This window comes from Diceros bicornis, chromosome 36 (genome assembly GCF_020826845.1).
Source record: "Diceros bicornis minor isolate mBicDic1 chromosome 36, mDicBic1.mat.cur, whole genome shotgun sequence".
Taxonomy (NCBI): Eukaryota; Metazoa; Chordata; class Mammalia; order Perissodactyla; family Rhinocerotidae; genus Diceros; species Diceros bicornis.
In genome coordinates, this window is record NC_080775.1 from 16,902,739 (window position 1) to 16,918,767 (window position 16,029).

Below are 16,029 nucleotides of genomic sequence, written 5' to 3' on the forward strand. Positions count from 1 at the left end.
CCCCTAGAGATTTGTTTTTCTGCTCCTACCTAATTTAGAAACAGTCTTCAAAGAAAAAAAAAAAAAACCTGACAAATCGATGTGAGAAGAAACTAACTCTGATTTAATTTTGCATTTTTTTCATGGAAAGTTTCAGAGTTTCTTATCTACAACCAATAAAATTGGGCAAGATAATTTTGGGGAAAAAAGTAAACAAAAATGTGTATACCCCAAGATCAGATTGTTCTTTATTCTATTCAAGAGGCAACGTGTGATACAAATGCAAGATTTTATTAAAATCATTTGTAAGTTAGCATATCTTGGTGGTGAAGGAAAACTTTTAATAAAGCAAAATAATGAGTTATGTGAATAAACAGAATGAACAGTGTTAACTGTGACATTTAAATGATTACATGATTTTAATTATTCTTTTGATAACAAGCAACTTTGTGAACATCTATTCAAGGAACTGAAACCTGTGCCTACTATGGAATTTGCAGTTGAATTACAGCTTTGTTTCCAGCCTTTGATAATTTTAAGGAAATGAATGGAAATCGTTTTAAGAACTTATAAAAATCTAGCACCTACCAAAAGGATTTAAAAGGTAAGGTAGAAAGCACTAGAAAGAGAAAGTGAAAAGGAGAAAACACACACACACACACACACACACACACACACACACACATTGTATTTATTTGTGGGACAGAGCAGAAGAGAACGGAAGTCACAATGAGAGAAGCGACCAGAAGCCCAGCTCATGCCAACCCCTTATTTGTTCTTGGCTGTCAGTGGTTTCCGGCTGATCTTTTTTGATTTGTCATTATTTTTCTTCGGCGGTTCTGGGTTTGCCTGCATGTGTCTGCCGTAGAGGCTGAAAAGAGAGAGGGAGGGAAACAGTGAGGTCCACCTTACTAACACAAGATAAGCTTCTACTGGTAGAGCTTTAAACAACAGATTAATCTCCAGGAATATTCAGTAAGCCAAAAAAAAAAAAACTAAATGATCACTTCTGTTTTCTCTGGATCATACATTGCATTTAAGAATTTAAAATTCTTTTATACAAACACACACACAGAGCACATCATGAAGTCCAATTCTGGACAAGTCTCTTGGCATTTTACACTAACTCAGCAGAGTGTGAAACACTGCAGGAAGAGAGACCCAGGACTGTGAGAACCAATAATGCTCAGCCCAGTGTTCCAGACTGAAGCCCAAAAGGCTTGGAGTGTTTAAGTCGACAGTGACACAAATTGGGTCGAAGTGAAGAGATCGAGTGTCCATTTAGTGAAAAGCGAGCGTCATGCCTGGCCCAAAAGCCCACGGGCTGGATAATGTGACAGAGAGCAATGGCGTCCGAGCCTGCTCTGGCTGCTCACGCATGATTGATGGCGCTGGGATGGCGACCACACATCAACGCCACGTTAATAAGTACGGCTGATTAAATGTTGACAAAGTGCCCTACAATTACGGCAGACGGCATTCATCGCAGAGCGAAGCTAGCTCTGTGGCTGAGAGGATTGAACCGAACAGCAGATAGTAATTAATCGATAATTTATGAGTAATTCTGATTAAACTAAATTAAAAGCCATCCTAAAATAAATACAGCTCAACCATAACTCCCCTTTATTGATATAACTGTGTCCCTGAGAAAGCCTTGTGGGGGGTCTCAGTTCCTCCAGAGGAAAGGCATTGGCTGACTCTGCTTGTTACAATTGCCTTGTGCCAAGTGAACGAGGGTTGACACAAAGACTGACCTCCCTACGCGAGGCATCCCTTGTTCTAAGGTCCACTCAAGGAATTGACACCCTCTCCTGAGGCTCGCATTTTGCCAGGCAAACTGGTGGCCGTGCACAGTGTGGCACTACTTGGCATATACTGATGCTCTCGACGACACCAACACCATGGGTGATGGCCAAGGGATGGAACTGGCATAGAGAGTTGTCCCACTGATTGAGTGGTTAGGGAAAGTTGGATACTAGGGTTTTGATAGGTTATACTGTATTCTATCTTCACCAGAAGAGTCCAAGCATCTCCTTAGAACAGATTCCACCGACAGTGGTCATGACCATAGGTCTCTGCTCCCGAGGAGTTTAGAATGCGGATCTGGAGCTGGCAGCAGACAGACCCACAAGCTGGAGAATGTATGTCCAGCCAGGTTTTGGGGATGTTTTCCAGGTCGAGGAGAAGGCCATCTCTTGTGTCAAGGAGGTACCATATGTCCTAGATAGATAATGTTAGAGCCTGCAAGCTAGCTTTCAACTTCTGTAGAAGTTTGCTTAGAAGGCTTTTTGCTAATCTAACGGAGAGGGAGGCCCAGTCCTGCCCAGCCTGCCAGTGGGCCACCCTGTGTGCCCACAGGAGAAACACCTCCTTCCCCAAGAGAACTTGCTACCCAGGAAAACAGATCTTTAAACCTACACAGGTCCCCCTCCCCCACACTTTGAAAAGGGCCACTGATCCCCTGAAGTCTATGTCATGGACACCCGGGGGGCCTGGGTCCCAGGTAAAGAAGCATTAGCTCAGGCAGAGAGGAAAGTTGAGCCGCCCCAGCTTTACTGCTGTTGTTGCCCCAACCCCTAGTGGTGTCCTTGTCCCAATTCCTGGAAGCTGTGATTGTCACCTTACATGGTAAAAGGGACTCTGCAGAGGTGATTAAGTCAAGGCTCTTGAGATGGGGAGATCATCCTGCATTATCTGGGGAGAGGGGCCCAATGCGTGCACCCGCTTCCCTCACCATTCCTCCAGCATCTCTCCCAGATGCATCAAATAGGTAGAAGAAACCCTGAGCCCAAGGAGACTCATCCTTTATATTCTTCACCTTTATCAACACACACTGAAACATACCTATCCTCTACTAGTCCCTGCCCTTCCCCTCCTCCTAGGATGTTGATTTCTTCAAGCTCAGGGTTTAGCGCTGCAGTGTGACATGTCCTGGAGGCCTCTGGTCGCCAAGCTCCTCTCACCTGGCACAAAGCACAGGTCTGAGTGTGCTCTGTGCATGCACGCGGTCTCAGTACCTTCAGTTACACAGCCTTCTTACAATAGCCTCAGGATCTTCCTCCATTTTCCAAACCCTTATCCCATAAGGGAAAAAATACACGTGTTCTTACTCAATGACAACATCAAACTTTAAGGGTTACAAAAATCTGCAGAAATACAACTCCACGGTTCACGCACCTGGAAACCTGGCGATACTTAAGTGTCAGGAAAGTGGTATCAACAAAAATAAGAGGTGAGGGGAGGGAGAGGAGAAGATTTGGAAGGGCCTGCCACGTGCCATGACCTGAACGAGTAAGAGCCAAAGTGGGCATGGAAGGCTTCCAGAAGGAGTGGCTGTTTTGCTGGGCCCCGACAGTGGTAATCTGGCAATGTCATTTCAGAAAGGGCTGCAAAAGCTGCTCAGGACTCAGCAAGGCTCCTCTCCTTTTCAGGAAGGAACTGGAATGTTCTAGTATTTAATGCTTGCCTTTTTTTTTTTTTTTTTTTTTTGTGAGGAAGATCTGCCAATCCTCCTCTTTTTGCCGAGGAAGACTGGCCCTGGGCTAACGTCCATGCCCACCTTCCTCCACTTTATATGGGACGCCGCCACAGCATGGCGCACCTGACAAGCGGTGCGTCGGTGCGCGCCCGGGATCCGAACCGGCGAACCCTGGGCCGCCACAGCAGAGCGCGTGCAGTTAACCGCTTGCGCCACCTGGCTGGCCCCAATGCCTGCCTTTTAATATTCAGACCTCACTGTGTGTCTGGGCTTCTTGGGGCTACACTATAAAGGGCCACATGGGAGACAGCAGTCCCGGGCAAATGATTAGCAACCCTAACCCCCACTGTGTCTCAGTTTCTTCATCTATAAAATAACGATGTCGTTTTCCTCGCCTGGTGGCCATGGTGCTTAAATAAGCCCTGCACCATGGCAAGCCTACTGGAAGTGGCCAGTGAATGCTTGTTGAAAAAGAGGATTGATGTGGGGTTATAGTCAGAGTGACTAAATAAAGATAATTCTATGATCACTTTACTTCTTTAGGGCTTTTTCCTCTGAAAAATAACATGGAATTTTCTATCCACGCCAAATCCCCAAGCATCTCTGGGAGAAAGGTTTTAATCCTCTTTGAAGAACCCAACTAAGGCAGAGCTAAAGCATCGCCCCACTTCCTGGGTGAGTCACCACAGAGCTGGGATGACTGTGCCCTCGTCTGCGTGATCCCTTCACTCCTCCAGCGGAGTGGGCAGATGGGAGTCAGCGCTTGACTGAGTGGCTGTTCTCACGTGGAGACGTTGCTGTGGCAGAGCAGTAACGACAAGCATCTTAGGGTCCGAAATTGGGCTCCTTTCCTGGCTCTACCAGTAACAGCCATGGGGCTTCCATCTGGTAAGTGTGGTAAGCAGAATAATGGCCCCCCAAAATGTCCACATCCTAATCCCTAAAACCTGTGAATATATTATATCGCAAAAGGGACTCTGCAGGGGTGATTAAGTTAAGGATCTTGAGCTGGGAAGATTACCCTGGATTATCCCAGGCCCAGGGTAATCACAAGGGTCCTTAGAAGAGGGATGCCAGAGGGTCAGAGTCAGAGAGAGATCTGAACATACTACATTGCTGGCTTTGAAGATGAAGGAGGGGGCTACCAGCCAAGGAATGCAGGTGGCCTCTAGAAGCTAGAAAGGCAAGGAAGTACATTCTCCCCTAGAGCCTCCAAGAGGACGCAACCCTGCGGACACCTTGATTTCAGACTTCTGACCACCAAAACAAAAGATAATACATTTGTTTTATTTTCAGCCACCAAGTTCATGGTAATTTGTTACAGCAACAACAGGGAACTAATACACTAAGTAAACCTCTCTGGGCCAGACAGGGCAGCCTATCAGTGAGAATTCTGCTCCATTTCAGCAGGAAAAAATGGCAAATTTCTGAGGTAGCAGCTCACTGAAAAGAAGGACAAGTTAAAAATTAAGTTTCAGAAAGGGCACAAAGTATGCCCAAAGGAAAGATGGGTGCTGTTTCGACCAGAAGAATGGGAACAGGCAGGCAAACTGTCCCCTCTCCACTACAGTCAGACTGGATGGTCCCTGCCCCCTCCATTCTCTGAAGCTAACATCCATGGTGCTTGTTTTGAATATACCTAGAATTTAATTTACAGAGGTGACTGAGTGATGACATGGAGAGGTCAATGCCACTGAAAGAAGTTTTATTTATATTTATATGCAGTTCCCAAGAGGAGGAGGCAGGCCATGGCACAAAGGGCCATGTGGGGAAGCACCAGGGTTCGTCAGGAAGCAGAAGGAGTGAAGGAGGGAGCACGGCCCAGAGTCTTGACTGTGGTTTCATGGGAAGAATGGGTGAGGCAGGGTAGGCAAGTTTGAGCAAGTTTAGGATTGGATAGTTCGAATAACTGCCATGGGCTCTGGACTATAGGGGTGGTCTCCAGCCGTCTGGCACCTGGGCCTGGGATGACTTAGGGCAGGGGAAATATTGGTTTGTGAGTTAGATAAAGGAGGTGGTTGTAGGTACAGGCTTTGTATTGGTTGTTTTCCATATCAAAGGCATGCTAGCAGAGAAGCTGTTTGCTGTCTCTAGGAGTTAAGCTAGGCCAGGGAAGGGCAGTCTCTCCGCAGCCAGCGAGACCCCGAAGATGTCAAAGTATCATAAAATACAGGAAGCAAAAAACATGATTAATTAATACAGCCCACAGCCTTCAGCATGGATTTTTGTCCTCCTGACTGCCCCATATCCTCCTCTCAGGATGTACTTTTTCCCTTAGGGCCTTGGTGAGTACAGCTTCCCTTGCTCAGCCTGTTCCTTCCACCTCCTCCACCTGGGTGAACCCCAACCATCCCGCAGACCCTGACAAGCACACCTCCCAAACCAGCATGTCCCCTCAGTGCTCGGCTCAGGTCCACCTGTCCTGCCCCAGAGAAGCCCACAGCACCCTGCCCTGGGGATACCGGGGTACAGTCCCAGGGCTTCAGTCACCTCTGCACTCTAGCACCCTGCTTCATCCTGAATAACGTGTCACTTTGGGAAAGCGACTAACTTGCCAGAGTCTGATGTCCTCATTGGCAAAATGAGGATGAAAATTCCCAGCTACCTTGCAGGGCTTGGGGGAAGATTAAACCAGACATGGAAAAAGTCTTGTCCGTGCAGGCACACAGCACGCGTTCAGAATGGCAGCTGCCGCCTTTAACCTCTCACAAAGGTCCAAGACTCAGGCTAAGATGGCCGGTTGCTTCCACTTCTCAGACGCTGTCTCCACGCACAGAGCACAGCCAGGAATCCTGCTTTGCCGTCACGTGCCTTTGGAGCAGATCCCTTCTCAGAGAGGCTGTTGGTGGGTACTGAAATCTGGCCAGGCCAGCTTGAGTGTTGACAAAGGGAGCCTGGCTCGAGGTCACCAAAGGGGCAGCAGCTGCCAGTGGGCAAAATGCTCAACCCAGAAAATGGAAGGACCCTATGGCACAGAATCTTAGAAAATCTTCTCTCCCCGGAAATCTGAGGTTTATACAGGGTAACTGGGAGATGATTAACGAGGGGAAAAATCAAAAAAGAGCAATCTAAAGTGACAGGAAAGGACCAACTAATGCTCAAGACTCTGATGAGCAGTCTTCTGTCGCTGGAGAGAGTCTCAAAGGCAGGATGCCCATGGATGCTCTCCGCTGTGGGAGATGAGCCAGCAGCAGTGCTCGGCTCACAAGGGCTCTCCATCCTCGTCTGCGTGGGAGTGGGCCCTGTCCTGAGCAGCCCCCTGAAGAATCCCTGAGGACTATCTCTGGGGGAAACATTCTGAAATGATTCCACAGACTGCCGGGGTCACCAGACTGATCACTTCAGAGGCATCTTGTTAAAGCAGCAGGCGCACAGGCCACTTTAAGCTCCATGCCACTGAACACCAGAGCTCACTGACATCTAAGATTACACAGCAAAAACTCCAGTCCGCCAGAATCAGAATAAACCTTGCAATAAACGTTATATTCAGCAGGATGATATCCATGCTTTTCTATTACTGATACGTAAATTTTATCTAATATGGGCATCTTCATTTTGAGGGAAAAAAAATCCATATGAGTCTTATCGTTTCCGTTGGATCCAAGGATCTCTTGTAGACCCTCAACCCCTTCATGGCTGCAGCAATGAAGTCACAGTGGACAGCCACTTTCTTCTTGAATATTTCCCCACTTGGCTGCAGTGCATTATCCTGGTTCTTATCCTCTCTCCCAAGACTTCTTCTGCCCTTGTGTTTCTGCTTCTCTCTCTTTGTCTTCTCTTCCCTAGAAAGATCATCGAATTTTGTAGCTTCAACAACTATCTCCGAGCAGCAGCCCTCCAAGGCACTGCCATCTTCAACCCCTGCTCTGCCTTATTCCCACTGGAACGCTTAGTTATTAAACCCAACCAAAGCACATAATAGTTTCCCACCCCAACTTCCACAGGTCTGTCCTCTATATCCCCAGACCTTCAGGATCAGAACGTTCAAGTCATTTTGACTTTGCCTCTTTTTTTCGCTCATCATATGAACAAGTGTGATTGAAGCTTCCTCTACCTTAGAAATTCTTAGCCTGGGACCAGCGAAGCATCTGAAATTCCAAGCAAAGCTGTATGTGTATCTTTCAGCAGAAAGGGAACACAGCTTTCACCAGCTTCCCAAAACATTCATAACTCAATGGATCAGTTAGCCGATTTATGCTTATTCTTATTTCCACCATCCTATGATTTTATCCATTCTGTTTTTCTTCTACCCTAATACAGACCCATATCACATGGACATTTGATTATTATAACGGGTTCCTTCTTGGTCTCCTTGATGTTGATCCCCTCCCTCCTCCAATGCGTCCTACACACAACTGACAAAATAATCCCCCCTTAGTTAATACATAGAAAACAGCATCCACTGCCCACTGGATCAAATACCCCGCCTGGTACGTGGCATAGAGCAGCCACAGAATATGCCACATAATGTCTAACTTACCCAATTTCACCTCTCTCTCTCTACTAACTGACACGAGTACAGTCACGCTGGTCCAGAGGAGGCCGTGTGGAGTACAGGAAAGATCGATCAAGTGTGAGTTCTTCCACCTGTTAGCTGAGTAAACTTATTGAGTCCTATATCCTTCCAGAACCTGTTACCTTACCCGGAAAATGCGAATATCTGCTCACTGTCTACCTCACAGGTGCTTTAGCAATCAGACTGGCTTAGGCTCACTGAAGTGCTTTGAAAAATAAAAAAGGGCTAAATTAGTGGGAGGCCTGGGAATCGCCTTCCCTGCCAGCCAACATTCTTTTGGGTGTCTCTGATTTTTGCCAATCTGTGTTACCACTGCCTGGAATGCCAGCCTGGGTCCTGTCTGCAATTCAGATCTCATCCATATTTTTAGGTCTTTCACTGTTTCCTCCTCCAACCCCACCCCAATTTCTGCCTTCACAAAATACTCTCAGATTTATCAGGATTTCACCATTGAGTCTTTGATGATACATAAAGTGATTCCTGCTCTTGGCTCATTATTTCGAAGCATCAGTAGAATGCCTTGATATCATACAATCTGCCTTCACGTCACAACAATCCAATGAGGCAGGGGCTTTTATTATTATTTTTCAAATGAGGAAACTGAGGCTTAGGAAGTTTAGACTTGGATCAAACCCAGGGAATTACTCCAAAGTTCAAACTCTTAATGCACTAAGTTATCTCGTCTCCCATCCTTTTGGATTTCTCAGTTTTGTCTTCTTAATAAGTCTACCATTTTCTTGAGGGCAGGGACTGCAGACTTCACTTCTTTTGTGCAAGAATGTTGGAAGCACATTGTGTGCTATGTAAATATTGTGTTTCAGAATGCCAGGTACATGAGAGGTACAATATGCTGTTCTTAAGTCATTTGCTCATGTCATATGCATCCCTCCTGTTGTTTTGGGTGTTTCCATGGAAAGTCCTTATACAGACCAAGAAAAGAACCAATTTTAAAATCTAAGTATATGGCCAGTGACAATAATGGAGAGAAATAATTTTGTTTATAATCTGTAATTTTATGGTAGGATGCTAAATTTAAAATCTCCCCAAATAAATCTGTGGACAAAGTGTGAAGCCTGGATTATTAATAAGCATTTGCAATATCTTTATTTATCCCATCTAGCAGCTATGAGGGGCTGGTGACAGAACCTTAACACATAAATTGCTGAGTCTTAAAGGAAAAAAAATTAACAGTCACCATATTCCCATGAGAAGTCTCATTAATTCAAAAGGCAATGATTTTTTGAGATCAAACTTCCAAGAGATGGTTCCGTGCAACTCACTAATGGCCATACATGTCTTCCACATTCTTCTCCATTATAACCCTCACTGCTCTCCATCCCCAACACACAATGTAAAAAGAAAGTATAAACATACACGTACAAATGGCATCCATATAGCCAAAAGGAATTTGTACCTGGCTTAGGACAGATATTAGGCTATACAAAAACAAAAAAATATAAAGCAGGTTTAAAAATACCCCATATATTCTAGACTCACTATCTGCCCCACTGGAGGGGAGAAATGAGGATGCTGGCAGAGCAAAACTAACAATCTCATGCACAAAAGATGCTCATTAAACTTCATCATCCTGTCTACTCTAATGATGCTCTCACTTAATAAAAATTCCCCGAGCAGTTGCAAGGATATTAAGGCAAGGTCTTCGGTTATGTATCAGAGGCCTGAGCTGTCACCAGCAAGCATGCAGTTCAGGGGGTGTGCTCCCTGGGGAAGGAGCACATACAGCTTTCACGGAATACACGCAGAGAAAAATCGATAACTGCAACTTGCTTCCCTGCTTAAGCATTTAAGAAAATAGGTAATCCTTTTAAATTAAACTGCAAAGTGCTAAATGTTGCAATTTCCAGAATAAACTAAAAGCCAAAGGGAAACAAGTCTAAGGGTATTTGTAAGTTTTCTAAACAAGCTACTTCCTTAATACACTTCATTCCTGGAGCACTGGAGAATATTTTTTATGAAAATTATTATTTTGTGATCTAATCCTTGGCATTCATAGAGATTAAAAAAGAGACACCCCTACCATATATGTTTGTATGTGTTTGTAATAAACACATAGATATACAAGCTATTCATAAATATGATGAAGGAAGGAATTACTTTTATATGTGCATTTATCCCCTTCAAAAATTAATCCTAAAAAAATATTACTATTAAAATTCACTAACTTGAATCTGGCTCTTAAAAGCGAAACAGTAATTATCTAAAAGATCTCTTAACGTGGACATATGTTAACACTGTATAAGCACAAATTATTGTTTTTGTCCATATCATATAATCCACTTTAAATTTCACATCCTGCCAAACGGACTTGGCTGGAGAGATTATGACAGTTGGGGTTAGAGTGAGGCATTACCCAAAAACCTGAATTTAAAGGCAATAAGAATGTTCTCTCAGTGTTAAATGATAACATCAACACAAAGTGGATTAAAGCAGAAACATGAAAAGTCCCCCCAAATTACACAGCACAACTCTTAGTCAGCAAGACTAGACCAGATCCAGACCAGGGGTATTAACAAAGGTGGAGAGAGAATCTGTCCATCAGGAGAGTGCTGGTGTTGGTCATGGGGAAATGCTGGCAGTGGGCATCTAAGCATCCTCCAGAGAGGCAGCGAGGACCTGGGCTGGGAGTTCTATGCACGCCCGGACAGGGCTCTGTCTCTTAGAGGAAGCAGAGAAAACAAACATGGCACCACCCCTGTGTGGTCCAGCCTCCTGCCACTACCCTCCACGTTCCCAATCCCCAGCCCATGCGGTAAACAAGTCAGGCCCCTACCCACTTCTGAGGTTTGTACTTGCCATCCACTCTGCCTGGAATGTTCTTCCCCAGGTTTCCCTGAGATAGGCACTATTACCACCCCCATTTTACAGTGAGGATATGGATGCACAGAGAGCTTAAATACCTTTGATGTGAATGGCTATGCTGACCCAGTTTTAGTGTCAAAACAAGACTCAGTCTCAACCCCTTCCCTTTACCCTGGGCACAGTAACTGGTTCACACATGAGCCTGTGGCCGATTTGAGCCAACTAGAGAAAGACCTAGGACCTTAGCACAAACCGTTGGGAAGAAAAGTCCTTTCTTTCCTATTTTACTTGAATAGGAGCTACCAGCCATGTTGACATCCTGTAAAGAGAGCCTGCCTGGGAGAGAAACCAGCCCAGACAAAGCAGAATTGAAAGGTGGAGAGAGATGGGGTCCAATGACAGTGAGCCCTGACATTACGTCATGCCTGAAGTCTATCGTATTGTTGGATTATTTTTAGTATAAAATAACCAAATAATCCCCACTCCTCTTAGGCTTTGTGTTTCCTGCAATCAAAGGAATACTGAGTGCTGACTGACACATCAGTCTGGTCTACTTCCAATGTGAATTCCTAAGAGAGATCTTTTTGCCCACGTTATCTATCTTTGACTACATTCATTTCCATCACACCAACAGTCACAACATTATTTTGTCTATTTGATTACTTGTTATTTCCTGCCTCCCTTAACAGAACGTTAACTTCAAGAGAGCAGGAACCTTGTCTGTCTTATTAAGTATCTTCTGTGACTGGTATGCCATGGGCATGCCATGAACGTTTGCTGACTGACTGAAGGAAAGCATACATTGTTGCATTTACTAGGATGTAATAGAAATATCCAACTACGAGAATGTCTTCCCAACTGGATGAGGGACAGTCTTAATCATTTTGTTCCTCCAGTGCTGGCCACACACTAGTCACCCAATAAATATTCACTGGTGAATTAAAAGAATATCTTAGCCAAGGAACATTTCCCAAAGTTCTCAATTCCATGTGCTCCGAGTAATTATACATCAGTTTCCCATTTAGAGCTGTCTACCCAAAGAATACGTGCTATGCAGGCCAAGGCAAGAGTTCTAGTCTTTGGGGGCAGTTATCCTCTGTTATGGAATTCTGGGTCCTCTATCAGTTTCTTCTGTGTTCTCTTCAGTTTCTGCAGGACTTCTGAGGCTGAAAGGCTGAGGGTGAGACTGGGCAGTAAATGCTCCAGGGTGCCATTCTGAGGCCATTGGGAGCCCATTCCTTCACCTTCATGTGGAGATCCTCTTTCACAGTGCTGTAACCAGGGGTTTCCATTAAATTCCTTTAAGGTACAATAGGCTTTTACTGCACATTAATCACATTTGATACTGGTAAAGCTAAAGATAGTAATTGTTTATAAAAGAGAATTAAGTTAAAATGAAAATTATAAAAACAGTGGGTTTTTTTTTTTAATCCTTTCCTTTAGACAAATAACTTAAAAATCAGAATGAATATTTATTATCATGGAAGGATAAGAGTCTTTCTGGCCACATGTGGTTCCTTCATGAACAGCTCAGCATTGTTCACGACCTCTGAAGTTATCAAGCTAATGATCACAATAGCAAAACTCACGTAACACTTATTACACATTAGCATTTACACATGAAGTTTCTATGGCATTTTCTATACAGTCACTCATTTAAGCCTTACACAATACCACACGAACAAAACCATGCACATTTGTCCTGTGGCTCTAGATATAAAGGATATTACAAATACAGAGCTAGTGTCACAGAACTAGGAATACTAGTGTCTAAACACAGAAGCCTTTGCTTTTCCTTTGTTTTGCTTTTACTATAACGACAAATAGTGAAAGCACATATAGAGGTATTACTACTAGTATTTCTCCTCCTCTTTGGAGCTAACAATTTGGACTCTCTGTTCCTGAGACTATTCCTCCCTCTGTGTTTCTCTGAGCCCAGGTGACTTGATGATTTGACCATGGCAGGTGACTCACGGCCAGGTCAACAGAAAGCTAGACATCTCTTTTGATTTAAGGATAAGCCAGTAAGTGCCAGAGTGCAGGGCAAGCAGCTCTGAATTGGGACTTGGAAGGCTTTGGAATAAATCCACTAACCAGGTGATTTGTTTCCCTAGACAGAAAGTGGGGTGTTGGGACTTAAAACAGTAGTGGTAACGATCCAGCACGCACGCCCTCATGCAGCGATGGGGCACCTAGACCGCACCCAGAGCCCACTTGGCACGCTCCAGGCAACAGCTTCAAGTTGCTCAGACTTGGCCATTTTAGTGGCCTTACGCACATTCCATATGAAACTTGTTAGTGCTTTCCTTTTAACCCATTTAACCCTTAAGCAAAATCGTGTTAAATGAAACCTAAGGTGCCCCCTGTGCTCTGGTCACATTATGTCACAATGCCTGAGATTTCAGTCAGCATTGTATCATCTGCCCCTCTTCCCTGGCCATGGATTTCCCATAAGGCGAGTCATGTTCCACTTACACACAGAGCAAAGAGAGAGAGAGAAAAAAATAATAGCCTTAGGAATCAAAACCAGAAAGCATCCATCTACCTACGGGGGGACTTACTCCCTCAGTGTTTTAGCCACGAGGCTCTCACCAGGTGGACTTTAGGAAGAAGCCGATGCAGGCAGCTAAACTCTATTCATTCTCTTAGGCCATTTCCCTGGCAAAGCCGAATTCCCTCACCTAAGCCAGGCTCTCTCTGAAGTGGCAAACTCCATCCCTGGAACGCGGCATGGCAAGCTGATTTGTGTTTTTCCTCCATTCCTGACCCCAATCTTAGAAGTATTGACCAATGGTAAGGAGAGGCTAGCAGAAGTGGGGGAGATCAGCTTTGGGTGGGCAAAGAAGCAGTGGTATTGGGAACAAGCCAACAACTGTCAAAAGAATCACAGAGAAGACATCCATGATGAGTCTATGGATTCCACCTTTCTTTTAGTTTCATGTTCATGTTTCTGAGTTTTGTGGAAAAAACATACTCCAAAAAGGAATGGAGGATTAAAAAATACTCTCAGCCCTGATATATTCAGCACATTTAGTATATGTCATCCACTTCCTCCTAGTTTTTTTTAATCAGATTTTTAAGACTCTCAGAGAAATTTATGGTCTTCAAGTGCAAGAATGTTAAGAACTAAGATGTTTGTGGTTTATGCTTGATGTTAAAAACGATCTAGTACAGGATTCCACGCATCGGCAATACATCTAGGTGGCACCCTAGGAATACGTCAAGAGGAGGACTAGACTCTCCCTCGGGGCTCAGTCTTTAGTGTTTTGCTGCCCCAAGAGGCCTTGTAGACTCACAAAACTGTGGCTGTGGAAGAGGAGAGAAGAGCTAAAGCTTGTCACAACAGACCTTTTCATCCAAGAATCTCAAGTGTTTTATCCAGGAATCCCACCCACAAAACACTCCTGGAAGGTGTCAGAGCATCCTAAACACAGATGGTGAACGTGAAGTGAAAGGATAAACATGCGGCAGAGATGCCAGAAGACCAGGCCTCTGTGGATCACCACCTGGGGCTGCTCTGTGGTTGTGACACATTGAATGGTTGTGACCATGATGCGGCCCACGTGATGACACTTGGGTGAAAAATCACAAAGGCTATGAGTGCCCGACAGTTATTCAAATATTAACAAACCACGTTCTGTAACAATTGACTCAAATTGACCTAAGTTCTCATGAAAGAATATTCTCCCCTAAATAGCTATTAATCAAGATTGCTGATCAACTTATTTTCCACGGAATTGTAAAATTAGCCCCTTTTAGTCAGTAGTACCTACTATATTGAATACCTACAATGAGGTCCTTTTTTCCCCTCATAAATATTTCAGAAAGTTATTTTTAAAATCTCATTTTAAACCATATTGGTACTTCCAATTTGTAGAGACATATTCTATACTCTCACATACGTATAGAATAGCTCTGTCAGAAATATGAGATCCACAAATGTAACCTTAAATTTTCTAGTAGCCACATTAAAAAAGTAAAAAGAAACAGACAAAATCAATTTTAATATCTTATTTAACCCAATATATCCAAAATATAATCATTTTAACATGTAATCAATATACAAATGGGTGATCTATTTTATCATTAATTTAATGATAAATGATTTAGTATATTTATCATATACATTTAAAATTTTTTGTACTATGTGTCTTTGGAATCTGGTGAATATTTCACTCTTATAGCACTTCCCGATCAGATGAGCTAGAATCAAGAGCTCAATAGCCCCATGTGGCTGGTGGTTACCATATCGCACAGCACAGATAGAGACCACGTGAATATGGTGCAATGAGCCATCTTCTTGGACTTAGATGAAAGGCATTTTGAAAGTTGATGGACCACTGCCATTTGGTTACTTTCACTGCTTTAGAAAAAGGAAGGATATAATATATACACACACATACACACAAACACACACATACATATACACACATGCACACGCACATTCTCTCTCCATATTTTATTTTCTAAGTAACCCCATTTATCTAGAGGTTCTCCCAATATCTTTAGTCATTTGTAGTAGTTCTGAAAATGAGCCTGGAAAGGTCTTCTGGCCAATACAAATAACTCCTAAGTCCATGAAGACTGCTTGGGTGCAGGGAAGTATAGTTAGTCCCTCTCTTCCCCTAAAGCAAGAAAACATCAAACAACTGTAAGAGCCACAGGCCCTCGGCCCGCACTGGCCGGAGCGCACCATCCGTGGGGCCTACACTAGACGGGGCTCAGGCAGCAGGAGCTACAGGCCATGGAATTCACGAGTTCTGCCATTTCCCAGGCAAGTTGGACTTCCTTCCCGAGCTGTGCTCTTCTGGAGTGGCAAACACTAAATCTAGCCTCTGGCACCTCCTGCTGCTCCCCCTCCCTGCCCGTCTCTGATCTCTGCGCCAGGCCCGGGGGTGGGCTGCAGGGACATGACAGAAGCCCACTGCAGGTGGCCCCGAGGTGGGACATCACAATCAGGCTTTTATAAAGGAGAGAATAAGGTGCTTAGAAGAGAGAGAGGACAAATATGAAATCTGCTGCCTGCATCAGGGACAACAGTATTTTTAAATTTCCCATTCCTTGTTGAGGTACTTTTTCCATAAAACTCAGAAATACAAAACCGAAAACTAAAGGAAGCGTGAGACCCATAGACTTGTCCACTACTGAGCTCCCACACATGTCCTCATTGTTCACCTGACAATGTTGACTTGTTCCCACATACCACTGCTTCTTTCCCTGTAATGACACAGCCCCT

The 16,029-nt window shown here is 44.2% G+C and overlaps 1 protein-coding gene across 2 annotated transcripts in view; it reads right to left on the minus strand.

Moving 5' to 3' along the window:
- Positions 1-205: 205 nt before the first annotated feature.
- Positions 206-16,029, minus strand: part of RSU1 (Ras suppressor protein 1) — a 174,584-nt gene continuing 158,760 nt past the window's right edge. For both annotated transcript variants that reach the window (XM_058532489.1, XM_058532488.1), the window contains one exon: positions 206-850. In XM_058532489.1, the coding sequence (XP_058388472.1) occupies positions 748-850 (103 nt within the window). In that variant the 3' untranslated portion in view covers positions 206-747. The remainder of the gene's footprint in view (positions 851-16,029) is intronic.